General features: G+C 41.7%; 2 protein-coding genes across 5 annotated transcripts; one reads left to right on the forward strand and one right to left on the reverse strand.

The window, feature by feature from the left end:
- The first annotated feature begins 1,481 nt into the window (after positions 1-1,481).
- Positions 1,482-12,022, forward strand: trmt6 (tRNA methyltransferase 6 non-catalytic subunit). 2 transcript variants are annotated; one of them, XM_028953481.1, is made up of 12 exons: positions 1,482-1,548; positions 1,639-1,756; positions 2,121-2,251; positions 2,335-2,444; positions 2,547-2,638; positions 2,843-2,926; positions 3,473-3,597; positions 5,772-6,118; positions 7,008-7,093; positions 10,045-10,147; positions 10,943-11,029; positions 11,568-12,022. In XM_028953481.1, the coding sequence occupies exons 2-12, from the start codon at positions 1,647-1,649 to the stop codon at positions 11,733-11,735; spliced, it is 1,443 nt and encodes a 480-aa protein (XP_028809314.1). In that variant the 5' UTR covers positions 1,482-1,548; positions 1,639-1,646; the 3' UTR covers positions 11,736-12,022. The 2 variants fall into 2 exon arrangements, with proteins under 2 accessions (XP_028809314.1, XP_028809315.1); XM_028953482.1 differs by lacking the exon at positions 1,482-1,548 and having other exon boundaries at positions 1,589-1,695.
- A 50-nt stretch (positions 12,023-12,072) lies between these two features.
- On the reverse strand, positions 12,073-17,218 carry chgb (chromogranin B). 3 transcript variants are annotated; one of them, XM_028953480.1, is made up of 6 exons: positions 17,058-17,218; positions 16,807-16,853; positions 16,575-16,668; positions 15,674-16,042; positions 14,526-15,592; positions 12,073-12,975 (listed from the first exon to the last, which is right to left on the reverse strand). In XM_028953480.1, the coding sequence occupies exons 1-6, from the start codon at positions 17,101-17,103 to the stop codon at positions 12,889-12,891; spliced, it is 1,710 nt and encodes a 569-aa protein (XP_028809313.1). In that variant the 5' UTR covers positions 17,104-17,218; the 3' UTR covers positions 12,073-12,888. The 3 variants fall into 3 exon arrangements, with proteins under 3 accessions (XP_028809313.1, XP_028809312.1, XP_028809311.1); XM_028953479.1 differs by having other exon boundaries at positions 12,073-12,759; positions 12,875-12,975; positions 14,526-16,042; XM_028953478.1 differs by having other exon boundaries at positions 14,526-16,042.
- Positions 17,219-27,304: the final 10,086 nt, after the last annotated feature.

Consider the following 27,304-nt stretch of genomic DNA (forward strand, 5'->3'; position numbering starts at 1 on the left):
AATAATGTTTTATAAAGGTTTATAAATATTATAAAATATTTATATTATATAAATATCATATTGTAGTTTCTTTGCTCTGATTACTGCTTCAAATTCAAATCAAATTCAAATTTTATTTGTCACATACACAGTCATACACGGTATGATGTGCAGTGAAATGTTTTTTGCGACTGCTACAGACCACAGTATTGCAAATGTTGCAAGTAAACAATGAACCAATATGCAAATATCGCAAACATAACCAAATATTACACTTTTACGCCTTTAACATAAAATATGTGTAACTGGTTGGGTGAAGGTGTGCAAATGAGTTACAGTTTTTTTTTTTTTTTTTTACAATGTTTAAAGAAAAGAGAAAAAGAGGCATTAAAAAAAAAAAAAAGAGCAGTAAGGTAAAAAGCGCAGAGTCATTTTGTGCAAAGTGATTTTGTGCAAAAGAGTCCGGAGTGATTGGAGGTGAAAGTGCATGAGTTCTATATACTGTTGTTGAGAGCTTGGACAGCCTGTGGGAAGAAGCTCCTCCTCATTCTCTCTGTGTTGGACTTCAGGGAGCGAAAGCGCTTCCCTGATCGCAGCAGAGAGAAGAGTCCATTGTTGGGGTGGGTGAGGTCCTTCACTATCTTCCTGGTCCTGGTGCAGCACCGTTTGCTGTAGATAGATTGAAGGTCAGGGAGCTTGGTACGGATGATTCGTTCGGCTGATCGAACCACCCTCTGTAGTGCTCGCCTGTCCTTCATGGTGCTGTTCCCGAACCAGGTTGAGATATTTCCCGTCAGGATGCTCTCTATGGTGCAGGAGTAGAAGTTCCTGAGCACCTTGGAGGGCAGTCTGAAGTCTCTCAGGCGTCTGAAGTGGTAAAGACGCTGCCGGGCCTTTTTCACCACGGTGTTGATGTGACAGGACCATGACAGGTCCTGCGTGATGTTAACACCGAGGTAACGGAAGCTGTCCACTCTCTCCACTGGGCTCCTGTTGATAACAGGGGTCTGGTAGGTCCTCTCCTGCTTTGTCCTGAAGTCCACTATTAACTCCTTTGTCTTGCTTTGCACACTCTTGGCATTCTCTCGATGAGCTTCAAGAGGTTGTCACCTGAAATGGTTCTCCAACAGTCTTGAAGGAGTTCCCAGAGGTGTTTAGCACTTGTTGGCCCCTTTGCCTTCACTCTGCGGTCCAGCTCACCCCAAACCATCTCAATTGGGTTCAGGTCCGGTGACTGTGGAGGTCAGGTCTCCACTTTTTGTTAAGTACATAACTCCACATGTGTTCATTCATAGTTTTGATGCCTTAAGTGAGAATCTACCAACGTAAATGGTCATGAAAATAAAGAAAACTGAAAATTGAATGAGCAGGTGTGTCCAAACTTTGGGCCTGTACTGTACTGTATGTACGCAGCAATGCTCGTGTGGGTTATTCAGTTGCGCCAAGTCTGTGATCGACGTTTCTGTGCTCGGCTTTACTGCCTGGCACCGGGATCCGGGTTGATTGCTTTCCCCTGTTTGCTAAGGAAACGCCGGGTGGTTTACACGTGCGAGAGAGATCGCTGGAATTGTATTTATCCTTCACGTTCTTTTTTTTCCCCTGTTGAAAAGGATCAAGTGTCCGGCTTGTCGTTAACCGGCTCCTTCGTACTGCCGTCAGGTCTTTTAATGGCGAACGACGGAGACGACCCCGACGCTGCGTTTCGCGTTCGGAATGGTGACTACGTCGTTCTGAAACGCGGCGATGTGTATAAATCCGTGCAGATCCAGAGCAAGCGGTGGGATGTTAATCCTTTTCCTCCGTGTGTGGGGGGCAAATTTGCTATATTAGCTCGCAGGCAATTTCATAAAAATGTAGCACATTTTTACAGTATATTGTGTTGTATCTTAAATTGTCATCTTTAAATTGGAATCAGGGATAAAAGAAGCAGTACATGTCTCCTTTCTTTTCTTTATTAAACAGTAATTTACTGAACAATGTAAAAAAAACAAAACTGCTGTAACCTTCTCACAAAATATTAACATCCCAAATAGTAATATTAACAACATCTCAGAGCTTTGTGCATTGTTCCGTCAGTTCAAAGAGATACTACCTAAAATGTCTGCCTTTTTTATGTGTGTATGGTGGTTCTCTTGTTTCAGGAAGGTGGTTTTCGAGAAGCAGTGGTTCTTTCTGGACAATGCTGTCGGCCAGCTGTATGGAACGACGTTTGAAGTTGAATCCGGCGGGACGCTGAAGCCACAAGCGCCAAAAGGCACACAGAGCGCCTCAGGTCAGGGCCTTCGCAGGCTGGCGGACGAAGAGAGTTCAACCAGCCCATCTATACACGTGGTTTTTCTTTCTTTCTTATTCCAGATGCCAAGGAAGCAGGGACTGATAACAGAAATATAGTAGACGATGGCAGATCTCAGAAACTCACCAAGGATGACATTGAGTCTTTAAAAGAGAAGGGGTTAAAAGGCCAGGTATGTGTTCATTGCAATCGAGGAATTGATACACACAGTGCATATTACCCATATCACTTTTAAGTAGGTTATTTGTCTCCTTTTTTTGTGCTTGCTTTTAAGGAAATCATCCAACACCTTATTGATAATAGTACAACGTTTCGGGACAAAACTGAATTTGCTCAGGAGAAATACATTAAGAAAAAAAAGAAAAAGTAAGTACATCCTGGCTATTCAGGTACATTCATTTACATTTACAGCATTTATCAGACGCCCTTAGTTACAGGGACAGTCCCCCCCATGAGCAACTTAGGGTGAAGTGTCTTGCACAGTTGTAGTTAGTGGGATTTGGGATTCAAGTTTGTGCTTGTTCATGCCAACACGAACAAGTTGATTAACCTACTTTGCATGATGAACAGGTATGAGAGCAGCATCACCATCCTGAAGCCTACAGCACGGATTCTTGCCTTAATGTACCATGGCAGAGAATGGGGGAAAGTCTGGTGGGTATCACATAAAAACTTAAACCCCTTTGTGCACTGGGCCAATAATCACTATTTCAGCCTGTTTTTAACTAATTCTATTTAAATGCAATTATCATCTTTTTTTTTGTTTTGTTTATCATCGAACAATTCATCGGGTTTAAGTTTTGTGCAGATGGTGAAAAACAACGCTTGGGCCCACAAAACTATAGATCTAATAGTTCTATAAAGTTTGTTTTTTGAAATACACTTGTAGGTTTTTTTTTTTTTTTTTTTTTTAATACATTGTGACTAGGACATTTCAGGACATTTACAGCATTTATCAGACGCCCTTATCCAGAGCGACTTACAATCAGTAGTTACAGGGACAGTCCCCCCCTGGAGCAATTTAGGGTCTTCTGGTTCATAGGCGAGTGTGTTACCCACTAGGCTACTACCACCCTCGACTAGAACAACTGGCTACTATTTAGACGGCGGCGCAAATCACCAGGGTGCGGTGCACAAAGGGGTTAAACATGCAATCCACATGGTCCATATGGTTTAAGTTATAATTAAACTGCTCCCCAGCCATCTTCGTTATGACACGCTGGCCCAAATGCTGACTCTGGGGAACATACGTGCTGGCAGTAAAGTGATCGTGTTTGAAACGTGCGCTGGCCTGGTGCTGGGCGCAGTCATGGAGAGGTTGGGAGGTACGGAACTTTATTTCCCTTCTGTCTGTTTATTTCCTATGACATTTGTGGCATTTATCAGACGCCCTTATCCAGAGCGACTTACAATAAGTACGGTTAAGTGTCACAATGATGGGGTTTGTCCCACCTCTAAAGCAACTCAATCTTAGTGACTTAGTCAATCAGTACTTAGTTAAAATGTGGTGCATTGTATGAATATTTTAATTAAGCCTGATGCACTATTCAAAATAACACATATAAACTGAACTTTGATAGTCTGGGTTGTGACAATAATTAGCCTTGAATTTCATTGAAATTAGTAAACATTGTACATTCTACAATACTTCTACAGAGGATGTCGCAGTGTCAGCGTGTACAGTCATGGTCAAAAATGTTGAGTGACACAAATACAGGTTTTCACAAAGTTGCTGCTTCTGTTTTTATTATGGAAATTTGCATATAATCCGGAATGTTATGAAGAGTGATTCTATATATATATGATATATCCCTCTTTGCCGTGAATATATGAAAAATAACTTTTCAGAACATTTCAGCCCTGCCACAAAAGGAACTGCTGAGATCATTTCACGTTAACACAAGTGAAAGTGTTGAGGAGCACAAGGCTGGAGATCATTCTATCATGCTGATTGAGTTAGAATAGCAGACTGGATTTAAAAGGAGGGTGATTCTTGAAATCAATGTTCTTCCTCTGTTAACCATGGTTACCTGCAAGAAAAGACGTGCAGTCATCATTGCGTTGCATAAAGAGGCCAGGATATTGCTGCTACTAAGATTGCACCTAAATCAACCATTTATGAGATCATCAAAAACTTGAAGGAGAGAGGATCAAGTGTTGTGAAGAAGGCTTCAGGGTGACCATGAAAGTCTAACAAGCGCCAGGACCGTCTCCTAAAGGTGATTCAGCTGCGGGATCGGGGTGCCACCAGTGCACAGCTGGCACAGGGATGGCACAGCTGGCTTTTGGAGGATTGCCTGGTGTCAAGAAGGGCAGCAACGAAGACACTTCTCTCCAAGAAAACATCAAGGACACACTGATGTTCTGCTAAATGTACAGGGATTGGACTGCTGAGGACTGGGGTAAAGTCTGGAGAAGAAAAGGTGAGCACTACCCTCAGTCCTGTCTTGTGCCAACAGTAAAAAAAAAAAAAAAAAAAAAAATCCTGAGACCATCCAAGCGAGTGGTCTCATTCACAATTTTGCCAAAGAACACAGTCATGAATAAAGAATGGAACCAAAACATGTTCCAACAGCAACTTCTCCCAACCATCCAAGAACAGTTTGGTGAAGAACAAGGCCAAACTCCTTGGACCTTTATTTACTTGTGGTCAATCCTCAAGAGACTGGTGGACAAACAAAAACCCACAAATTCTGACAAACTCCAAGCACTGATTATGAAGGAATGGGTCGCCATCAGGCAGAATTTGGCCCAGGAGTTGATTGACAGCATGTCAGAGCGAGTTACACACACTGTAAATATTGACTCTTAGCAAAAACTTGATGTAATTGTCAATAAAAGCCTGAAACATATCAAATGCTTGTAATTATACTTCAATACACCACAGAAACAACTGACGAAAAGAGGCAAAACTTGTGAAAAACAGTATTTGTGTCATTCGCTTGGGATTAATCAAAGCAGTTTACAAGTGGATCACATTCATGGGAACTTATACACCACACTTGGGAAGAACTTTGTGTAGAAAATGTAATCTACATTGTAGTAAGAATTCAACAAGTGTGTTCATCTGTGTTGTCTGCCAAAGGTGGCTGCTTAGATTAAAGAGTTTGGTTAGATTCAAGAGTTGTAAATGATTCTGTGGTTTCCTTTTTTTCACCAATGTGAATATTTATCATTGTAGCCAGCTTCGGCTAATGCAGATGCTTCTGCAAGAATGTTCTATTGTACCATCATTCCATTTTTAAGACACAAAAACTGTGGCCCAGTCAGCCAGTAAGATACCCCCTGTTAATTATATTTATACTCTGCATCTCAAGAAATTTGCCCATCCTTTTGAAGTGAGATCTTAACGTTCAGGATTCGTTTGTAAGAGTAGTCAGCTGACTATGTATTGTTTGAAGCGCAGTATATTAGTATATACCATATGGGGCAGGTGTTTTTGTGGGGTCCATGGTTTGGGTTATTTACCTGCACTCTGGTGTGTTACATGGTCTCCTAGGGTACGGCACTGTAATACAGATGTACCCAGGGGGAGGTCCAACTCGAGCTGGCATGGAGAGCTTCGGTTTCCCCCCTCACTTCCACGACACTCTGTACGAGTTCCCTCTGTGTAAGATGAATGCATTGCTCGGCGGTAAACTGGACCTGGAAAGTAAGGATATGGACACCAACCACAGCAGTGGAAGCCCAGATGAGTCTAGTGACCGTATTGAGGACCCCTCTGAGTCAGGTCCAAGAGAAGAAGCGAGCCCGTTAACACAGGAGATGGAAACCAGCTCAGAAGTTCCAGGGGTCAAGGTGGATGAGGAAGATCGGAAGGAAAGAGAAAGGCGGCGAGAGATGAAGGTAAGGTCAAAATCCATCAATTCAGAGGTACAGTCGCACAGGTCACAAGTAAATTGTGTTCTTATTTTTTTTTCTATCAAATAATGCATACACACATAATCATATTGAAATTGGGGATAACAGAAATACATTTTTTAAATTATTATTAGTCACGCATTATTATTGATTTTTGACCATTTACAGTGCATGGTTCCGCCCATTCTATTATTCATCTGTGCCAAAAATGATCCAAAAGAATACAGTTAATAAGCACTAAATCTTCATTCTTACTATATTTGAGTTGAACTAAACATTTGGTTCATATGTGTGGCTCTGAAATGTCCATGTAGTAAATTTTTGGGAGAAATGGTTTGCCACCTGCCGTTACTGAATAAAGATCGTGTTGATTCTGCATGAAAGTTTTCTGTTGCTGTGACTGATTTTCATTGTTTTTAAAGAGGCGAGCGACGCTCCACGCTGCAGACACTGCGGTCAAAGTTGAAGATTGTTGCATTTTGACCTCAGCGCGTTGTGACTAGAAACAAGGCATTCAATATGGAGGAGAGGCTGATTTATCCATTCTATTATCCAAGTCCATTATAGCAATTTAATTCACCCATATCTGCGACAGGAAGGCGATATGCTGGAGAAAAATGTCGGATGCTGTCAGTCTGCTAGGTGTGAACGTTGCTTGTTGTTGGCATTGTAGAAATATCATAATTTTGAATCATTGAATCATTGTTAAGCGACTGAAGAATTGCAGCAGTCTGTCTCTTCTTAATGTTGCTGGAAGCCCTGAAACCTATTTATTCCAGAACAGCATGCTTTTTTATGAATCAATTTATGCTAAATGTTTGTTTTGTTTTTTCTTTTTGTGTGTGTGTGTGTGTGTGCGTGTGTGCGCGTCCAGTCTCAGGAGAAGAAGTTGAAGATGGAGGAGAAGAGAAGAAAGCTGGCGTTAGCTGCAGCTCAGCTGGAGGGCAGAAATGCAGATGGGTCAGTCTTTTGTATTGTAGCTTTTAAATTATTATTATTCAAATAAAATGTATATATAGAGAGGAATTTAATTAAATAAAAAAAGTTAATGAACATTTTAGGGCAGTATTTTCAGACCACTTGCTATATGCAGTCTGAGGCTTGTTTGCTAGTGTTTGCACTAGTCATGGGGCTCCTCACATTTTTCTCCTTAAACACTGTGGTTAAAGGAATAGATACATATTAGGCCTATGTCACATTCTAAACCAATCAGAGATTGTGAGGGTCGTGGCGTGCCACTGATTGGCTGTGGTCCAGATTTTCTTTACGTATGAAAGTGTGTCTAGCGGGTAAGGAAGTGCACCTGTAATCAGAAGGTTGCCGGTTGAAGCCACTGAGGTGCCACTGAGCAAAGCACCGTCCCCACACACTGCTCCCCGGGCGCCCGTCATGGCTGCCCACTGCTCACCAAGGGTGATGGTTAAAAGCAGAGGACACATTTCACTGTGCCACCATGTGCTGTGCTGCAGTGTTTCACAATAACAATCATTTCACTTTCAGGTGAGTCTCAGACCCAAGGCCTACAATTACAGCTTCATAAAAGCCCAAACCAGAAATTATTGCATTTATTGCCATTGCAACCAGAACATAATCAGCATTGGATACATCTAGCAAGAATTATCAACAATCAAATTTGTTGGTGGCAAATATATATATATATATATATATATATATATATATATATTTTTCTTTTGACAAATTTTCACCCCTACTCTCTATATAAGTTTTCGCTAACTGAAATATCTGTACATATTCTGAGGACACCTTTAACTTTGTACTAGCAAACAAGCACACATAGTGCCGGCACTTAACAATAGCTCCCCTAGAGTAAGAACCAAAACAATGTTAAGTCAAAGTTGAGTTATTGTACCAATACCAATGTTATGTAATGCGTACCTGCAACCCAACAATTATGTTGCACGTTGCAGAGTAACCACTCAACAAACACTAGATAAATCACACTTTTTTTGTTTTTTAAATACATTTAATACTAAAGACAGAATTACTTCTCATCATGTTGCTATGGTTACATAGATTGTTTATCTTATGGTTTGGACATTCAGCACCTTGGTTAAACAAAGTTTGTGACAGACTCACCAGCCTATAAATTTGAGTAGTCACCTAGACTTGTGGACGGAAACCTTTAACACCCAAAGATCCTTTTGGGCCTGATTCCACAACGAGAAGGCACAGGCGAGCATTACGAAACCAGCATGTATGGGCATGAATAAGCCAATAACATGACTAATTTCCGGAGACACAGTGTAAGGATGAAAGCAACGTGGGTCGCTGATAGGGCTGCACGATTTGGGGAAAAAAAAGACATATTGCAATTATTGAAATCAATATTGCGATATGCGATTGCGATATGACAAAGGGTACTTGCTTGTATATCAAAGAAAAGTCGCATACAAATTACTAATAGTGAAATGTTTAATTTCAAAGTGAAACATACAAACTACTTAGAACATCTTGAAATGCCCAGTGCTTTCAAAATACAATATTCTACTAAATTAATTAATCACAAAAAACCTTTTACATTACTGTCAAACGACAAACGCTGGTAAGGCTAAACAACTGTTTTGATTGTTTTTGGCCATTATAAAATCCCATATTATAGTTCTTACGTTTAACCAAAACGTTGTTTGGAGGCTGACTTGAACACAGGGATGCATAGCTTTGCTAGCTTAGCTAAGGTTAAGATTTGTAAACTGAGGTGAATTTCTTTAGGAAACCTTCAAAGTTTGAAAAAAAGTTAACTAAACCGCTAAGAACAGTCTAAATAGTTAATGCCTACGTTTAGCCAAAACTTTGTTTGGAGGCTGACTTGAACACAGGAATGCATAGTTTCGCTAGCTTAGCTAAGGGTCAGACTTATAAAACGGGATTTTATAATGGCCAAATATATTTACAACAATTGTCCAGCCTTACCTATGAAATGTAATCCCCCGGGATCTGGTTTGGAGCGTACAGCAGTTTGTACAGCCCAAGAGTGAGGCATTTTTATGCACTTCTCTCCATAGACATGCAAATGCTTCACGCCACAGCAGAGCCTGTCGCAATATGGCGGCGACATTGAAGTACATCTACACATATGTCTATGTAAGTCACAAATCTGAGGTCTCCATTGAACCGAATCGAAAGTCATGTGACCAAACACGTCACATTCGACTGAAGTGAGACTTCAGTCAGCTCGCAAACTTTGAGAGAATGAGTGATATGTTGCCAATTCAATCCATGTACTAATAATTTAAATCGCAGCGTTTTGCGTTCATGTAATCGTACAAACTGACATCGCGATTACGATTGTGATTAGATTAATCGTGCAGCACTAGTTGCCGACCATGGAAATAGACCTTGATTGTTCATTTTAATCACAGATTATTTGCTGATTGACTGTTTCACTGCCTTGGGGCCAGTGCAATGTAATTAGAGCATCATTTTCATGGTTTTGCCTACACATCACTTGCTGTTATCCATTATTACACAAGGGCTGGGTTTTAACTATTGTGATTAAAATGACAGAACATGGCAATTGAAAGACTTTCCTTTGCGGGTTTTGCCCTCACTACACTAAAATAACAAATGAGAGTGTTTTGGAACAGTCCTAAATGACTTATGCTGACATCCCTGTATGGAGTAGTCAGAAGTGAATGAACATCCGTCAGGAAGTCCCATCACAGCTGTCAGCACTGAGAGCACGAGAGCATGCGTTTTGCTGCGTGTGTCGATTTTCAAGGTGCTGGAAGGTGATTAGCCAGCATTTTTCTTCATTAACCAGCCCTGTCGTCCCCTTCCTTCACTGGGTCTCTATAAGGGCACTGTGTCTTATTGATGGATGGTGACGTGTGTTAAAACCATCATGCGGTCTTGTCTGCTCTCGGCTGATGCCTCCCAAATCTCCTTCGCAGGTTGGTGATTGCCAGCCGGTTCCACCCCTGTCCAGTTCTCCTGGGTCTGCTGAAGTTTCTCTCCCCCTCTAGACCCTTTGTGGTCTACTGTCAGTACAGAGAGGTAAGAAGTCTGCCTCCCAGATCCTATTGAAAATGTGTTTTCCATTCACTGGAACTCTACCAGTCGTTTGGTTCATTTGCATTACATTACGTACATTTTTTCGATTACTTGTTACAGGTTTAGCGTTGTAACTGTATTTCTCTGTAATAGCAGGGTCCTCTGTGCCACAATATAAAATGGTGAAAAGTGGCATCCATCAGCAGGCAGTTTTTTTTTATCTGCTGGCAAACGGCAAATCACTTCTGTCATTTTTCCCTCTTACTGAAAGTGAGGTCTCCGGTCTACCTGCCAGTAGTAGTCTTAAAACTTGTTTGCTTGACCCAGTTCCATCTCGTCTGCTCCATGAAATCTCACCCACCATATTGCCAGCAGTTACACATATATGGCCAATTGCTCGGTCTTGCTCATTCCCACTCCTGTCCGACTCGATTGAAAGGCTTTAGCTGCTGCCTCATAAAGACGTTCAGGACCCAAATTCAGACGTGGCCGCTGCACTGAAACTGCTGTGGTATCTGTAAGCGCTGAGAACAGCTGGAGCAGCAAATGCTCCGTCCTCAGTAAACATTCTGCTGTCTGTACCCTTGGGTAAAATGCACTCATGGGTCAAATTCTGCATTATCAGGGACACCTTGCACCCACCATAAGAACAGCTCCTTCACTCTGTATATTACAAAATTCTTTAATGCTCGTATATTTAGAGGTGACCTCCTGTCTTCAACTTCAACTTCAATATGGTCAATATGGTGTTTTTAATGTTTTGTTTCTTTCTCTTTCTACTCCTCTCTCAACTGGCAGCCTCTAATCGAGTGCTACACCAAACTCAGGGAACAGGGAGGGGTTGTCAACCTCCACCTCTCTGACAGCTGGCTAAGGCACTACCAGGTCATTTTTACTCATTTACTCCCAGTTCCATTTAGACTTTATTCTCATTGTGAATTTACAATGAGAATTGCTTCTACTGCCAGATTATTAATTAACTTAAATTGTTCATCTTGTGGAAATTGTAAGATGTGATACTTAAAATGGGAAGATTAATAATTTACATTAATTTACATTGTTATATTAATAACCAGCCTTAACATCCATGTGTGCCCAACTCTGACCTGTCATTTGTCTATTCCCTCCCATATTTCTGTATTTTGTATGTCCTAAGACATGTGTAATTATGGAGTTAAGGTTAGATTTTCTGAAAGACTTTAGATTTATCTTGAATCTATGAAATAGTTGGAAGCTAGATGTTCCTAGGCGTTCAGGCAAGAGCTGGTCAAGTGAGATAGAGAACAATCACATCCCTGGTTTTTAATGTTCTCATGAGACAGCAGAGTCACTGTAAAAAAAAAAAAAAAAAACTTGCCGCAAGTGACCATTTTCATTTGCAAAAGTTTGGATGGTGCCTAACCCTGCTTCTCTCTGTTTACAGGTATTGCCAAACCGGACCCACCCCGTGCTTCTCATGAGTGGAGGTGGTGGTTACCTGCTCACCGGAACCACTGTTGCCATGGATGCTCCAAAAACATCCGGTCAGCCGAAAACAGAGGAGCCTTCCGCAAAGAGGATGAAACTGCAGGAAGCAGAAGGATCTGCATAGACCTTTACTTTTAATCATGGTCTTTCATTGACCACAAGAATCGCTGTAACATTAGAATGAGGCTTTTTTTTTTTTTTTTTGTGGTAGCAATCATTACACCTTCTTTGTCATTTTCAAACAAGGAATGCCCAACACTGATTCAGTTATTTTGGTGGTCTTATAATTTTTTAAAAAGTACATTTAAAAAAAAATAAAACATTTGAAAGGTCCCTGTAATGTACCCTTCATTAGAGTCCAGTTTATAGTTAAGCTTTACAGGTAAATGCATTAAAACATCTGATGTTTTAGGCTTGACTCAATATTCTTTCTTATTCTCTCAAGAAATTAAGAGTGCTCATTTTGGTCCACTGACTTTATTGTAGTTCATTTGAATTAAATGCAGACTTGGAAACAAGGAGGAACACCATAGACACCTAAGAACAAATAGGCATAGCATCTCATATCTTATTACTTCTTAATACAGAAAAGCCATTCCCATGCTGTTTTAAGTTAAGGACATCGAAAGGTTCACAAGTACAAAGATACAGCAAAGGCATTGGCAAGGCAATTATTTGTATTTTTTATGTTTTTTTTTTTTTCTTGAAAGCTTTAAGAAGTTAATATTGTGAACTTAATTTAAGAGTCCCCGTGGTCGTCCCTAATAACTTTTAAATGTACATCATCAAAGGTCAACACAGAGACTTCTTTTTTTTATTTTTTTTTTTTTTTGTGCGTGCAGACATCAATTGTGTTTAAAACCATGTTACAAACATCATAGCTGTTCTAAACAACTGACAAACGATGGCAGAAGGGTGCGATGTGTAGGACGTTTGTCTTTCTGGGGCAGCAAACTAAACCAGTTGCTAAAGCAATTGTTTGCCATATTGAAATGAAAAAAATTGTTGAACCAAGTCGCATAGTAATAATGCATGTACTTGCCAAATAATCTTAATTGCGATTTCCCCCCGGAGCCACTATGTGGTGCTAAAGATGTACAGTCCTACACAATCCTGCCTTTAACACAATGGACCAGCTTGTAGTATCACTGCAGACCAAAGAAAGAGAGGTTATTATCATTTCGCCACAAAATGAAACGATTCGTCTGCATTTCCACACGCGTTCCACATCTCCCACCATGGGAACGCCTTAAATTAAAACACCTCGGGTTTATTGATCATTCGTCGTTCTGGTCCTTGTGGATTTTTTCGGCAAGCTGCTGTAGCTCCAGGTCCATGACTGCCAGATTAGCCAGCTCCTTTTCCTGGAATTAGATCACATCAGTTAATTCCTCCAGTTTTACGGCAAATGCAGCAGACCAAAGTCATGGCAGGTCAATGGTGGTCCTGAGGCACTTTTCAAACTCTTGTGTGACATTAATAGAGCTTGAAATTGCTGATGAAGCTATGTTATTAGCTGCTGTCACACCACAGTTCACGCTGGGACCTGAAGACGTGCATATGCTTTTCATAGATTACACCTAACAGGCTTAACAGACATCGCTCCCGGTTCACGCAATTATTTAAAAATAAATGAATTAAAATGAACCGGCATCGTTTAGTTCCTCTCAGGAAATCTCCTGAAGTTAATTCTGTGCGAGATCCTGGAGGCCTGGAAGCCTGGAATGGTGAGAGATAGAGCCGTCGCTGAACCCAATGCACCTTCTGATCGATGGTGGGCTTGTGCTTCACGCCAGACGGGGCGATATCTCCACAATCATTTCTAATGCGGGAGGTTTCTGCACGGCCGGCGACTGGGAAGCCGGTGGGGATTGAGGTAATTGCTCGTTTCTGGCGGGCTGGCCTCCCTTCCGACCGCCTCGGCCCCTGGAGATCGGGGCCGTAGGAGCTGAGGATGCCCTACTTACGGTCCCAGCGCCTTCTGCATTGTTGTTCAGGGTAACTTGGTTTCTCTGAAGCACCTAATATTTGAGGCATTCAGTCTTTTTCATTTGGGACATGGTGCAAAGGAAATGAATCTAATCAGACTCCAGTGTAAAGACTTGTGTTAAAAGTTATGCTTCATAAAAAATAATGCCTGAATTACACTGTTATTTAAAAGATGATGTAGACATCATGGGTGAACAAAATCATGACACATAAGGATAAAACTGTTCAGTTATAGGATAAAGGTGATCACACTCAATAATCTTGTAATTGATCATCACTAATGTGAGTCAGTGTAATAATCAGGAAGTTGTATTGCGTATGAAGTGTACTTTGAAACTTTGAATGTCGTACAGTCTAGAACCAAAAATCTGAGAAGAAAATACCATGAAAAGGCATGGTTTTCGAATTGGTGCCAAGTGCAATGTTACATGCAAAGCATGGAGCTTGTTCACTGGTGTACATAAATACATAATGTTTGCTTCATAGACGTATTGATGGTCGGCAGTTTTAATAAGGATGTAGAGCATGTGACAGCTGTCAATCATTGGTGTCTTCCCAAACAAAAACATTAAAAGATCACACCGTTGAGGACACTACAACTTTGGGGCAGCGATGGCCTAGCGGTTAAGGAAGCGGCCCTGTAATCAGAAGGTTTCTGGTTTGAATCCCGATCCACCAAGGTGCCACTGAGCAAAGCACCGTCCCCACACGCTGCTCCCCGGGCACCTGTCATGGCTGCCCACTGCTCACTCAGGGTGATGGGTTAAATGCAGAGGACAAATTTCACTGTGTGCACCGTGTGCTGTGCTGCCGTGTATCACATGTGACAATCACTTCACTTCACTACTACACAAGCCCCACACTAAGCACATCATGACTGTCAGTGGAAGACTCTCTACCAGAGGCGATGTTCTAACCATATTACCTCTGCTGGGGTCAGTGGTCTCTGGTGGAGGGACCTCTTCTCCTCTTCCGGGGATGCCAGGTGGGAGAGCTGCGCTCTCTTGTAATTGAGAAATCTGGTGAACTCGTCTCCCGGCGCGCTCCTCTTGTACCAGGCGGGGTGGTAATATCCCCTGTAAATCCACGGAGAGCGCTTCTCATATGCTTCCTCTTCTCCCAGAAGTCGATCCCCCATCTGGCTGCTTTTCTTGGTCAGATACCTCAAAGCCTCTTCCTGCTCCTCAGTGGGGCTGTGGTGCTTCTTTTCAATGTTTCCAGGCTCCTCGTCGTCCTCAAGGGAGAGTTCTTCGCTGCGCTTGTGGTGCTTCTTGTGGTGGTACCTGTGTGAGGGCTTCCAAATCCTCTTCTCTATCTCCTCGTTTTCCTCAGATTCAGCAGATCTCCATGATTCTGGTTCCTCTTCCTCATAAGGTTCCTCATTCCTCCTGTGTTTCTTGTGGTGGTATCTGTGAGTGGGCTTCCAAATCCTCTTCTCCCTCTCCTCGCTGTCTTCCAGCTCCTCAGGAGAAGATTCATCAGAGGAGTCACCATCACGCCTGTGCTTCTTATGGTGGTATCTATGTGTGGGTTTCCAGATGCGCTTCTCTCTACTTTCCTCGTCCTCCTCCTCAGATTCTTCAGACCTTCTCTCATGTGAGTTCACCTCTTCAGACTCCCCATCCAGTGAGTCACCACTGCGCTTGTGGTGTTTCTTATGATGGTATCTGTGTGTTGGCCTCCAAATCCTCTTCTCCCTCTCCTCGCTCTCCTCTGCGTTGTGCTGGAGCTCATGGCTCCTCCTTTTCTCCTCTTCTTCAGCATCTTCATGGTGCCTTTTGACCGCAAATTCAGGGAAAGTCTCTTGGCTTCTTTCTTCATCTGGATCTTCTCGCTTCTCATCATTTCTCAAGAGGAAGTGCCTCTTCTTCTTGTAGTCAGGAAACAATTCCTGGCTACGCTCATCGTCCGCTTCCTCGCGCTTTTCCTTGCTTGTCAGAAGGTGCCTCCTCTTCTCGAATCCCGGAAAAGCCTCCTGGCTTCGTTCTTCATCTGGATCCTCACGCTTGTAATTGCCCATGGAGTGCCATTTCTTTGCATAGGTTGGAAAAGCCTCCTGACTTCGCTCTTCATCTGGATCCTCACGCTTGTAATTGCCCATGGAGTGCCATTTCTTTGCATAGGTTGGAAAAGCCTCCTGACTTCGCTCTTCATCTGGATCCTCACGCTTGTAATTGCCCATGGAGTGCCATTTCTTTGCATAGGTTGGAAAAGCCTCCTGGCTTCGTTCTTCATCTGGATCCTCACGCTTGTAATTGCCCATGGAGTGCCATTTCTTTGCATAGGTTGGAAAGGCTTCCTGACTCCGTTCGTCATCTGACTCTTCATTTTTCTTGAGGAGATGTTCAATGGCCTCATCACCAGGCTCCTTCCTGGACTCATTGCCCTCAGGTGGTAACACCTCTTCCTCACTTTTTTTCACAGGCGCAGCAGGATCTGAGCCTAAGGAAACATCAGAATTTATGACATTTGTGTCACAATGTAAATTTTCATAATCCTCTGACCAATCCTGAAGGTTTTACTTCAGACATTGGTCAAAACCCCATCGCTGATTGTTAAATCCAAACCAATGTTCTGAAGTAGCCAATATACGTACCCAATACGAGCAGGAGATCCATGCAGGATTCTTTATTCATCATTTATTTATTGTTTTTTTCCTCTCAATAATATTTTCTCCTCTGTCCTCACACACACTGCCATTTCTGATTTTAGAAGATGAACCTGAGCAGATTCCAACATGCAAGTGTACAGAACAGACCCAGCATTTGTAAATTATGGAGAGAGAATGAAACAAAGGCAGGATTAAACAATGAAACTTGCCACGCCTCAGTTGACAAAAGAAACATCTTTACTTAAGCATGGAGCTAGGGAGCAGAAGATGCCTCCTCCACTTTCTCCTGACTTATAGACTGACAGCGATAAACATTTGAAGTGAATCGACTGAAAAAATAATAATAAAAAAAAAATAACTTGCCTGCTTTCAGAATTTCCTTACATTCCGGGCGCAGTGAGTTGTCTTCAGGTTTGGAAAGAACCTTAGAAAGGACTTGTACCAAACATCTCGTAAGCTGGAAACAATTATTCTTATTAGTATTTTTGTTCTTCTTCTTATTATTATTATTATTATTATTGAGGATAACTTAAGAATGCGTATTTTGAATAACTACACAATAATTGTCCATAGAGGGTAAAAAAATATGACTTACTATTTCCTGCCTTCTGTCCAAATTCCCAGCTGGAAGCGAGTGGTTGTCTGAGAAATGCAAGGACAGGAAAATGTGTATATATATATATATATTTTTTTTTGGTTGTTGGTCAGTAAAGCCTGCGTTTGCAGGTGCATGCACCTCTAATGCACAACGGGGGGGTGGGAAAAAAAAGCGATTTGCACCCCAGCCGTGCGGTCCTCGGCGGAACTGGCCGTGGTGCTGAAACCCCCGTCCTGCGTTCTGCTCACCTGCGAGGAGCGCCAGTGCCGAGGCGATCAGAAGCGCGACTTTCATGGCGACGACGTGCCGGTCCCCGGCTCGAAGCGGGAAGGGTGCGAGGACGCCGGGCTTCTCCTGCTCTGCTGGAGCGGAGTGGGGAACGGGACTAGATAGAGTGGCGGGCGGACGTGGGCGGCGTCGCTTGCGTCACGAATCCCCGATACCGAAGTGTCCAAAGCAAAATCAACAAATGAGAACGCCACGGTAGGACAAGACACTGCACAACTCAAACGATCGAGAGGAATAAGTTATATGCTATATGATATGATATCTATCGATTTTTTTTTATCGATTGATCATGATTAATCGCTCCTTCATCCGGTGGTTGCATTAATTCTTTCTGACACGTCCGAGCTGTATCATTGTTTCTAGTAAATGAAAACCTTATATTTGCGATGGTTTAATACTAGTAAAATTTGATAAATTATGATTATGGTCTGTGCATTGCCTTGTCAGGCAGCTGTAAAGTTATTCGATCGTTGGTGCAATAGAGAAGAAGGAGCTGAATGAGATTAATATGCATAACGTTTAATGTAATTACCTTCACAAATACCTGTGTGGTCCAATACGTAACGCTCAATAAAAGGCACAAATAATATCCAACTGTATTTGGCTGGGTGCAATTCTATTCCAGTTGTATTGCAATGATTTTCATCAGTCTCAGTGAATCTTATGTAATAATTCTCTTATTCCCTCCTCAATGCAGCTTATATTTAAATATTTCAACACACCCATTCCGTTTTTTTTGTGGTTGTTGTTTTATCCTATACTGCATTTGAGACGACGTTTTTGTGTGAGCTGTATACTTGGCACGTACTGTGCATGATCCAGAGCACCAGTGGAAATAAATAATTCAGTTTACAGTGAAGAAAAGAAATCCAAATTTGATTCAGGTACAAAGGACAACACTAGATTTCCCTCAGAATTGAGAATACTACAACCTAGAACCTAGAACAACCTAGAACTTCTTCGCCTGTCTAGCCGGCGGTCCAGCAAATTAAATAAATGAAACGTATATCTGTGAAGCTGTCAGATGAATAAAGTATGACCCAGTTTCATCATTCCACTCAGCAAGTCCTTCCACATCCCTGTGCTGAGCCCCTGTCCTCGTGTCAAGGAACATTAAAACGTTCAAGTGTTCATATGGGCGTTATGTGTAAAGACGTCGAAGGACCATGGCTTTTAGAGTTTGAGAGTTCCAGGATCACAATTCAGAAGAGACCGACTCGGTTCTGTCTGCATTGTACATTGTGAACGCCTGTAGTCTATTCAAATAAAAGCATTTTCTTTGATTCTGAGAAACTGAATATTGTCAGTCTCACTCACTCAATATCCTCAACTGATTAGTCCTGTTACTGCTGAAGCCCATCCCAGGACAGCTGGAGCAGGGTGGGGACTCTGGCGTCTGGCGTGACACACACATTCATTCACACACTCACACCTATGTTTAATTTTGCCAGTTGCCCTTGTGTACATGCTTTTAGACAGCAGGAGGGAACCAGAGAAATCGCAAAAACAAGGTCAGAGTCGGGAATTATTACCAATGACAGTGCCTTGCATCAGACTTTCAACCTTTGTTGAGGTTTGGAACATTACTCCTGCGGTAACATCTTCTTCCTGATTATATCATAACGATATGAAGTTTAGGGGCATTATTTTGGAATAGGTGTAAAGTGCAGTGCTGCTCAGGCCCGGCCCTAACTAATTTGGAGCCCTATAGGCAAGATTTTAGGCATCTGCCATTCTTTCCATATTAAGACACATTAATACCTACTATTTTTAAGCAAAAATCCCATGAACAGTGCAATGCTGGCCATGTTAGTGTTTTACTGCAGTGAGAGTTTAGTGGCGGGATATTGTTCGGGGGATGCGCTCGCATCAGCCGACTTGAGCCGGCTGCGCCCAGTCAGCAGCGCCGGTTGCCATGGGTACAGTCATGCAGTGAGCGCGCCATCCCTGCAAAATGCTCTGCTGTGGCTACAGGCTACGTGCGGAAGAGCGCGGGGCTGTTCATCACACTTCGGCTCGAGATCGGCACACAAGACCACACGAGCGGACACAAAAGTTAAGTGCAAATGTGTAGTTGCCAATTAAACGTCACATGCAGCGCCTTCGTCGTTAACATTACACCCCGTTCCTTACTGTGTTCAAAGGATTCCGAGGCTTTTCTGAGCAAATGCACAACCATATGAGTTACATTGATTTTAAAAAATGAAGACAATACATAAACAAGATTTTGGTTTTCCAAGCAGACACACAATATTTAATTGCTGCATCTCTTGCTGCAAATTATGAATTGTTTTTAATTCAAATGGATTCACCACAATTGTTCCCGTGTGCCTCAAGCGTATCTTCCCAGCCCTCGTAATCAGACCTGCGGTCACATTTCACAGTTCCTTATTAAAAGGAAGATGTTCTCAGGTGTTCCGCAGGCTCCCTGTGGCACCTTGGGAGGCGTGTGGCCCAAAAAGTTCGTGCAGACAGAGGCTGCCGGGCTGGGTGGCGATGCTCTGCTCGCTCTGCTCTCTCACGACTCCTTTTGGCTGCCAGCTCCGGGTCCTTAAAAGCGCGGTGTCAATGAATTATACAGGCGCCGTCCCCTGCGATGCCCGGGGCCCTTATTAATATTTCATGCAGCCATGAAGAGCAGAGCTTTAAAGCAGCCGTTGCGCCGCCGCTGCTCCCGCGTATTTAAAAAAAAATAATAATAAAGGAGAGGAGCCATTCGTGGTGCAGAGCAGCTCGGGAAACAGACCCCCACCCTCACCCGACGACCTGCTCGGCTTTAATCAAAGCCATTTACATGCAGGAACAAAAGGGCCAGGCCCGCGGTGAACATGAAAAAGAATACGGAGGCATTGTGAAACCCGCTTTGTGCTTTGATCTTTGTGAAGGCGCAGGAAAATGTTTGATAGGGACCGATGCCTCTCCAGCGGAGGAACATGGGGCCATTGTTTGGCTTTAGGAGCAACTAGTTTTTTTTTTTCGTGAAGCCATCTGGTTTTTGTCCCAGAACATGCTGTCAGTCTAGAGCAAATGATCGTTGGCTTGAGGTTATTTATGGCCATTTGATAGCATCTGATTATGCAGACCTGGTGCCACCCTACTCTCGTTTCACCTTAACGCACCGTGAATATTCCTCGGTGGTGCTGCTAAGAACAATAAGTCTTTTCTCATTGCTTTGCAGAAGAAAGTCAACATTATGCGCTGGTTTGAAGGAACAGTTTATTCTAAGTTTATTTTGCAGCAGTGGTTGCCATGGCAGCCAAGTTGCTGAAGATGTTCGATATTCATGATTATGTGATCACAAGTGGTGCAGAAGGCACACGAAAAGAAGTGCCTTCCTTTCGTCAAGCACATTGCTACAGGCCAAGGTCAGGCGTTTTTGAAATTGAACTCAAATATATAAATTAGAGCAATTATTTCTTTCACCCAGAACAAGACATTTAATGATTGTTTTATGAAATTGGTAACACACGGTAACACAAAGCTATATGCAGACCATTATGGAAATAGATATCTGCCATCTGTGATCGGCAAAAATGAACTAATCATGATAGAAGCAAAAGTCTCATCTCTTATCATCTCATCTCTTAAAAATAAATTATTGTGTTGGCAGATGCCACAATTGATCATTTAAGATGTTTCATTCTAGAGGCATACACCATGTCCATATGTACTTTGTGAGTCACATCATCTGAGAGAACTAGTGCAAAAAAATGCCATCTGGGCCATCGTCACCAAATTGGACCATTTGGAAAACAAGGCAATTATCATCCTATATAAACAAGCCACTTGCCATAGGATGGCCCAATTTGTGCAACATCCCCAAATCATACCTTTTATGCTTAATACAAACGATTAATTGTGTTGGAAGCATGGAAATGTCTGTAAATACCAACAGAGAGATTTTAAAACTGGGTCTAGAATAGTACCGTAGTGAATCGAACCCAATGTATTACACATACAGTACAGGCCAAAAGTTTGGACACACCTTCTCATTCAATGTGTTTTCTTTATTTTCATGACCATTTACGTTGGTAGATTCTCACTGAAGGCATCAAAACTATGAATGAACACATGTGGAGTTATGTACTTAACAAAAAGTGGAGACCCGGCCTTCACAGTCACCGGACCTGAACAATTCGAGATGGTTTGGTGATGAGCTGGACCGCAGAGTGAAGGCAAAGGGGCCAAAAAGTGCTAAACACCTCTGGGAACTCCTTCAAGACTGTTGGAGAAGCATTTCAGGTGACGACCTCTTGAAGCTCATCGAGAGAATGCCAAGCGTGTGCAAAGCAGTAATCAGAGCAAAGAGACTAGAATATAAAACATGTTTTCAGTTATTTCACCTTTTTTTGTTAAGTACATAACTCCACATGTGTTCATTCATAGTTTTGATGCCTTCAGTGAGAATCTACCAATGTAACAGGTCATGAAAATAAAGAAAACACATTGAATGAGAAGGTGTGTCCAAACTTTTGGCCTGTACTGTATGTATACATACTTACCTCCCACATGCCATTTATATAGATGAGCTCTCACTAATTGTGCATTCTGCTCAATAAGTTTGTGCTGGTTGAGCATAGAGATCTACCATATATTGTGTTTTGTAGCTAAGACCAATGGCAAATTATTGCATATTCACTGACAGATAGATAGATAGATAGATAGATAGATAGATAGATAGATAGATAGATAGATAGATAGATAGATAGATAGATAGATAGATAGATAGGTTTATGTTGCATATTGCCAATTGTTGTTGTTTGTTTTGCATTAATACAATCCTGTCGTTGACTAAAATACATCTATTGATGTCCACTCAACCTCCTGTGGTGCCAGAACTCATGCTGGGCGACAAGTGTGTCATGTTATGCAAGGACTGGATTGGGAGAAGTGGGCACTGTTCTGTTATGATGGTGATCAGGTGCACATTCAAGCAGCCTGATAACTTATACATGCACTCTGGCTGGTCTGCGCATTGGTCCTGTTGTGCAACACTGTTGTGAGACTGCTGCCTGAGACATGACCATGATGTATGGTGGCTACAATTTTCAAAGCCCAAAAATGTAGGTGGCAATCACAATTGTTTGATTGAGAGATCTCTGTCTCACCCTCCCACCTCTTTTCTTTTTTCTACAAAAACAAGTGTTGCAAAGCTGTCTTTCTCATTGGGCCAAATGTTTGAAAAAAAAAAATTCTAAGAGTTTCTTAAGGACTTGGCGTAAGACAGCTGTAAACTAAACATTCGTCTAGAAACAGCACCCACTATAACCTAATGTATGTGCCTATTGCATGAACTACATTATAATGAGAAAATTATCCATGCACAATATTTTCCATTGCGATTTCCTCTCAAGGTTCAAAGTAATAGCTTAGCAGAAGCTTTTTAATGAGTAGCTGAAGATCCTGAAGGAGCCGAGAAGAGGTTCTCAAGAGTATATTAATAGAAACAAAGAAAAAAATTCTGAATTCCATTTCAGCCTTCGAGAACTGAACCATATCTCATTTGCTTTAAAAGCACAAAGCTGCATCAGAAGGGAATGGTACAAATGATCTCTGAATATTGAAACAGTAAAGTCCTAGCAATTGGTCCAGAATGCATTTTCACTGACTCCTTGAATCAGTCCATGGCTGATGCTTACCTACAAAGTGAGTCCTAGCTCTCTACCCACCTAGCTAAACTCATTTTTAAAAGCTTATGCTCCATCCAGTCTTAGTGTAAATTGCTCAGATCCAACATCAATTCCAATTTAACTAAACTCTATGCTGGAAATATGGGGAGCCAACATAATAAAACACATAAAATTACACATGCTCTGTATATAAGATAAAGTGATACTCTATTACTCCCAAGATCCTTTGTTAATACCACTCATATAATCATTCAATCAGAGCACCAGGCAGGCACTCAATATAAGGGGCAATATGAGGGGAAGTGCTGATTACTTCACCATGTCTCCCATATTCTCTTTTTGTTCTATAACAACACACACATACACATCAGTCACACCTATGGACAATTCAGTCTTCAATTCACCTAGTGTACATGCCTATGGATGGCCGGAGGAAACCGGAGAACCAAGAAAAAACACATGGTCCATGCTGGGATTGGAACCCACAACTTCCTAACCGCTGTATGGAACACTCTTTTAAAAGCAGATGTACAAAAAAGATTATACAAACTGTGAATTAGTTGCATATCCACAAAAGCAATATTATATATGAGATGGACAATCTTTAAGGAATGGACAATCTTCTAAGGATTCTCTTGTGGTAAGTTTTTAATTTCCTTTAGCATATGTTAAAGCATATGCTAGTGCTGAATTCTGGAACCAATCCGTTCATGAGCAAAAATCAGTCACACTGCAGAATTAGCTTTTAAACAGAACGCGTCTCTTATTCCTGCACTTTAGTTAATATGAGCAACCTGTCCAAACGGGATAATCCTCCACAGAAATTTGATTATACTTGAAACATCCGTATAATTGAGAATGTACTCGAAGTTTGAGGGCAACAAATCTTAGTGACAAGGCGATTCATCTCTGTAATTGCAAAGTGACACTGTAGCATGTCTGTGGAAATAAAGAGCTATTAGCCTAAACATTTAGTTATACTAATGTGAGACATCTTCACCTTCTAGAGGCAGTTTTTCGCATCCGAACGACAATTACACATATTGCAAAAATAAATTGCAATAATTTCAAAATGGCTTTTTTTCTTGCATAAAACCCTTATACATCTTTGCATGTTCACTTGGTCGTCACGGAGACAGCAGTGTTTATTTATGGAAACCACCAAAGAATTAAAAAAAGACAGAAGGGGAGGTGTATGGTATTGAAAAAAATAAAAATGAGGAAAGATTTTTATCACGTCTAGTTTAGGGAGACTGACGAAAAGCAGACAGGCAATCAAGCCCCCGAGAAGTCATTCCGCCTGAAGGACGGGCATCGACCAGACTCACCTAAATTTAATCTGTTCAAAATATCAGAGGAAGACAGGGCAGGATTGAGGAGTAAATCAGGTTGTGCTAATGGATGTCAGGGGCTGCTTCTGAGACTAGATAATGTTCACACAAACACTTGCGGGTTTTTAGATAATAACGATGAAACTGTTGGTGTTCTGTTGCACTAACCCTGTTAAATTAAATGTTAGTTTTTTTTGCATTTTTGTGTACATTTTTGTTATGAATAAACATACGAATTTAATTGAATATGTAAAAAGTGTGCCATTGAGATTACAGAAAATGTAATACAAGGAGTTTCTAAAGTTGTGAAAATGGCCAGTTTACAAGAGGCACTAAACAAATAGAAAGATCTCATAAGGTGTGTTTCAATTTCGAGGACCATGAATGATTCATTAGATAGATCCCTCACCATTTTATTTATAATTTACTATGCATATGTTTTCAGGCAAACTTTTAAATGACAAGTTCCTTGATTTACAAGAAAAGGAACTGCTAATCATAGTCTCCATTAAAATTGTAATGAGCAGCGGTAGAAATCCAATGGCCGGCGCCTCATGATGCGAGAGTTACAGCAGGAGATGCTGGAATTATTGATAGGCTAGACTCGTTCACTTGATGGCCTCATTCCTCATCTCATTAAGGAATGAAATCAGGAACAGGTAAAGCAATGAACACAATGGGGTTGTTTCAGAGATGTAGAGCGTAGAGCTAAATAGACATGAACACTGGGGTGGGTTTACATCATCCAGAATGAGGAAGTAGAGAGCGTGAAAGCTGTCAGTCAAATGAAACCCCAAACCTGACAATTCTACGTTCCCATTCCTCTCAGTGGAGTCCAGATCGAGGACAAACAAGTGGAACCAGTAAGGGACTGCTCCACAGACCATCAACCACCTCCAGTACATCTTGGGACTCACTACACTTCCTGTCACCACACTGAACTCAAATCGACTCCAACACGGCATTCAGGGTTATTTCTCCAGAATTGTTTTCCATGGAGGAAACACGGGTGCAACTAAAAATCTAACTGAAAAAGAAGAGTAGTCCGGCAGGGGCAGGGGTCATTCAGGAACATTCATTTATTAGCTGCTTAATATGTTATATATACAGTACAGGCCAAAGGTTTGGACACACCTTCTCATTCAATGTGTTTTCTTTATTGTCATGACCATTTACGTTGGTAGATTCTCACTGAAGGCATCAAAACTATGAATGAACACATGTGGAGTTATGTACCGTGGACTTTACAGTCTGAACCGGATACATGGGCTCATCCAACTAAAGTGAAGTGATTGTCACCTGTGATACACAGCAGCACAGCACACGGTGACACAACGAAATGTGTCTTCTGCTTTTAACCATCACCCTTGGTGAGCAGTGGGCAGCCATGACAGGCACCCGGGGAGCAGTGTGTGGGGACGGTGCTTTGCTCTGTGGCAAAAGTAAAAAAGGGGTTTAAACCAGCAACCTTTTGATTTCGGGTCCATTTTCTTACCCGAGAGTAGTTCCAGTTTTTTCAAACCAGATTTATTAGATCTTAATACTAAGCAGCTTTTGCGATATGAAAAGATGCTCTGAGCATTATTTGTCCTATAATCCTTTCAAACGGATGGTCAAATATATGGAGTCCATCATCATATAACTGGGAATTTTTTTCTTAAATACCCAAATACTAACTTGTGATTTCTCTTTAGTGATGCACTGAGAAACAAATTAGCCTTTGGTTGCAATTTATCCAATGTCCCAATGTATGCTGTGACTTTTAGCAAGTTTACATTGTGACAGGAAGCATTTGGCTGTTGTCAACCCCCCTGCCTTGACCTTTAAACACTTAAGGGCTGTATTGATACTAATGGCTCCAGTGTTTTTAGGCCAAGATCCTAATGCAGTGTTGATGAGCCTCCCATGATATGTCAGGTCAGGTAACCTGGGGTGTGACAGAGGAGATGCAGCACAAATGAAACAACAAGGGGGTAATTAGATTGCCTCCGAAGCCCCAGAGCCACAATGCCCCGGCAGTTAAAACAAATGAGACCTGCTGTCTGCCCCGTTCCCTATAAGAACACCTTATTCATGTGACGGTCATTCAAGAACAGGACAGTGCGTGTGTCTCCATGGTTTGTACAAAAGGCTCCAGTCTGATTCTGAGGCCAGTTATCACATGAGCATTGTGTGTGTGTGTGTGTGTGTGTGTGTGTGTGTGTGTGTTTTGCACAACTCTGCGTTCATCAAAGCCGACAGTCCACAACGAATGGTTGCCTATCCAGTGAATCTGAAATAATCACAGAAGAAACCACTGGAGTCCTTTGCTGCTGAAATGAAGAATGTGGAGCAGTTTATATATGGGTGTCTGCAGTTGTAATTAAACTGTCTTAACCTAAAAGCCAGAAGCCATTTGGGCGACATGTTGATCCAAATATCAGGCTAAATTCACTTCCAAAAGGTCACGATCTAAAATAGCTGGAAGGCACTGAACATGGGATTTGCAATTAGCATCTCTAATGAGACTGATGGGAGAGGAAGTCCATTAGATGCAAAAAACACATACTTTATTAACTTATACATAGCGGACGCACATGCAGGATGCGTATTGTATTGTATGTGTATTGAGTATGAGTAATTCAGGGTGACAGACCAACTCTCTAGAAGACTATTTTAGTCTGGGGCTGTTCAGATGAGCACATATCTTTTGCGGCAGAAATGTCAATCATCCTTCACCCCCCCCTGACTAGAGTACTCTAACACTGCCCAAAACCAAAATTCATGCAGCAGTATTTTGTACAAACAACTGACATTTGTACTGTTGACAGCACGGGCACTATTTTCAAACTGCCACTGCACATTAAGTACAGAACTTGTTTTCTAGTGCAATGTCACAGGCACCCTCTGGATTTACATAAATAAATCAAATAAGATAGCAGTCCAAAGATCATTAAAGATTGTGGTTCTTCCTTGTTTTATCTATTTATTATATAGCGAACAAGTCCTGTGCTAAGCACGGGACTTGTTCGCTATACAATAAATTGATAAGATAAGCATGTAGCTCAAAACTCCTGATATTCTATTTTTTATTTTACTGAATTCACTAAAGATGAGTAGCCCAAGAATTTGGGCTTCTCCTCAGAAGAGGGCTTGCATTGCTATCTATGTATGACAATAAAGTATGAAATAAAATTTGATCTGGATTTTTGGTTTGGTAGTGTTACCAAGACATCTTCATCTTCAAAGCATCTACATTGATTTAAT

Source organism: Denticeps clupeoides, chromosome 14 (genome assembly GCF_900700375.1).
Source record: "Denticeps clupeoides chromosome 14, fDenClu1.1, whole genome shotgun sequence".
Lineage (NCBI taxonomy): Eukaryota > Metazoa > Chordata > Actinopteri > Clupeiformes > Denticipitidae > Denticeps > Denticeps clupeoides.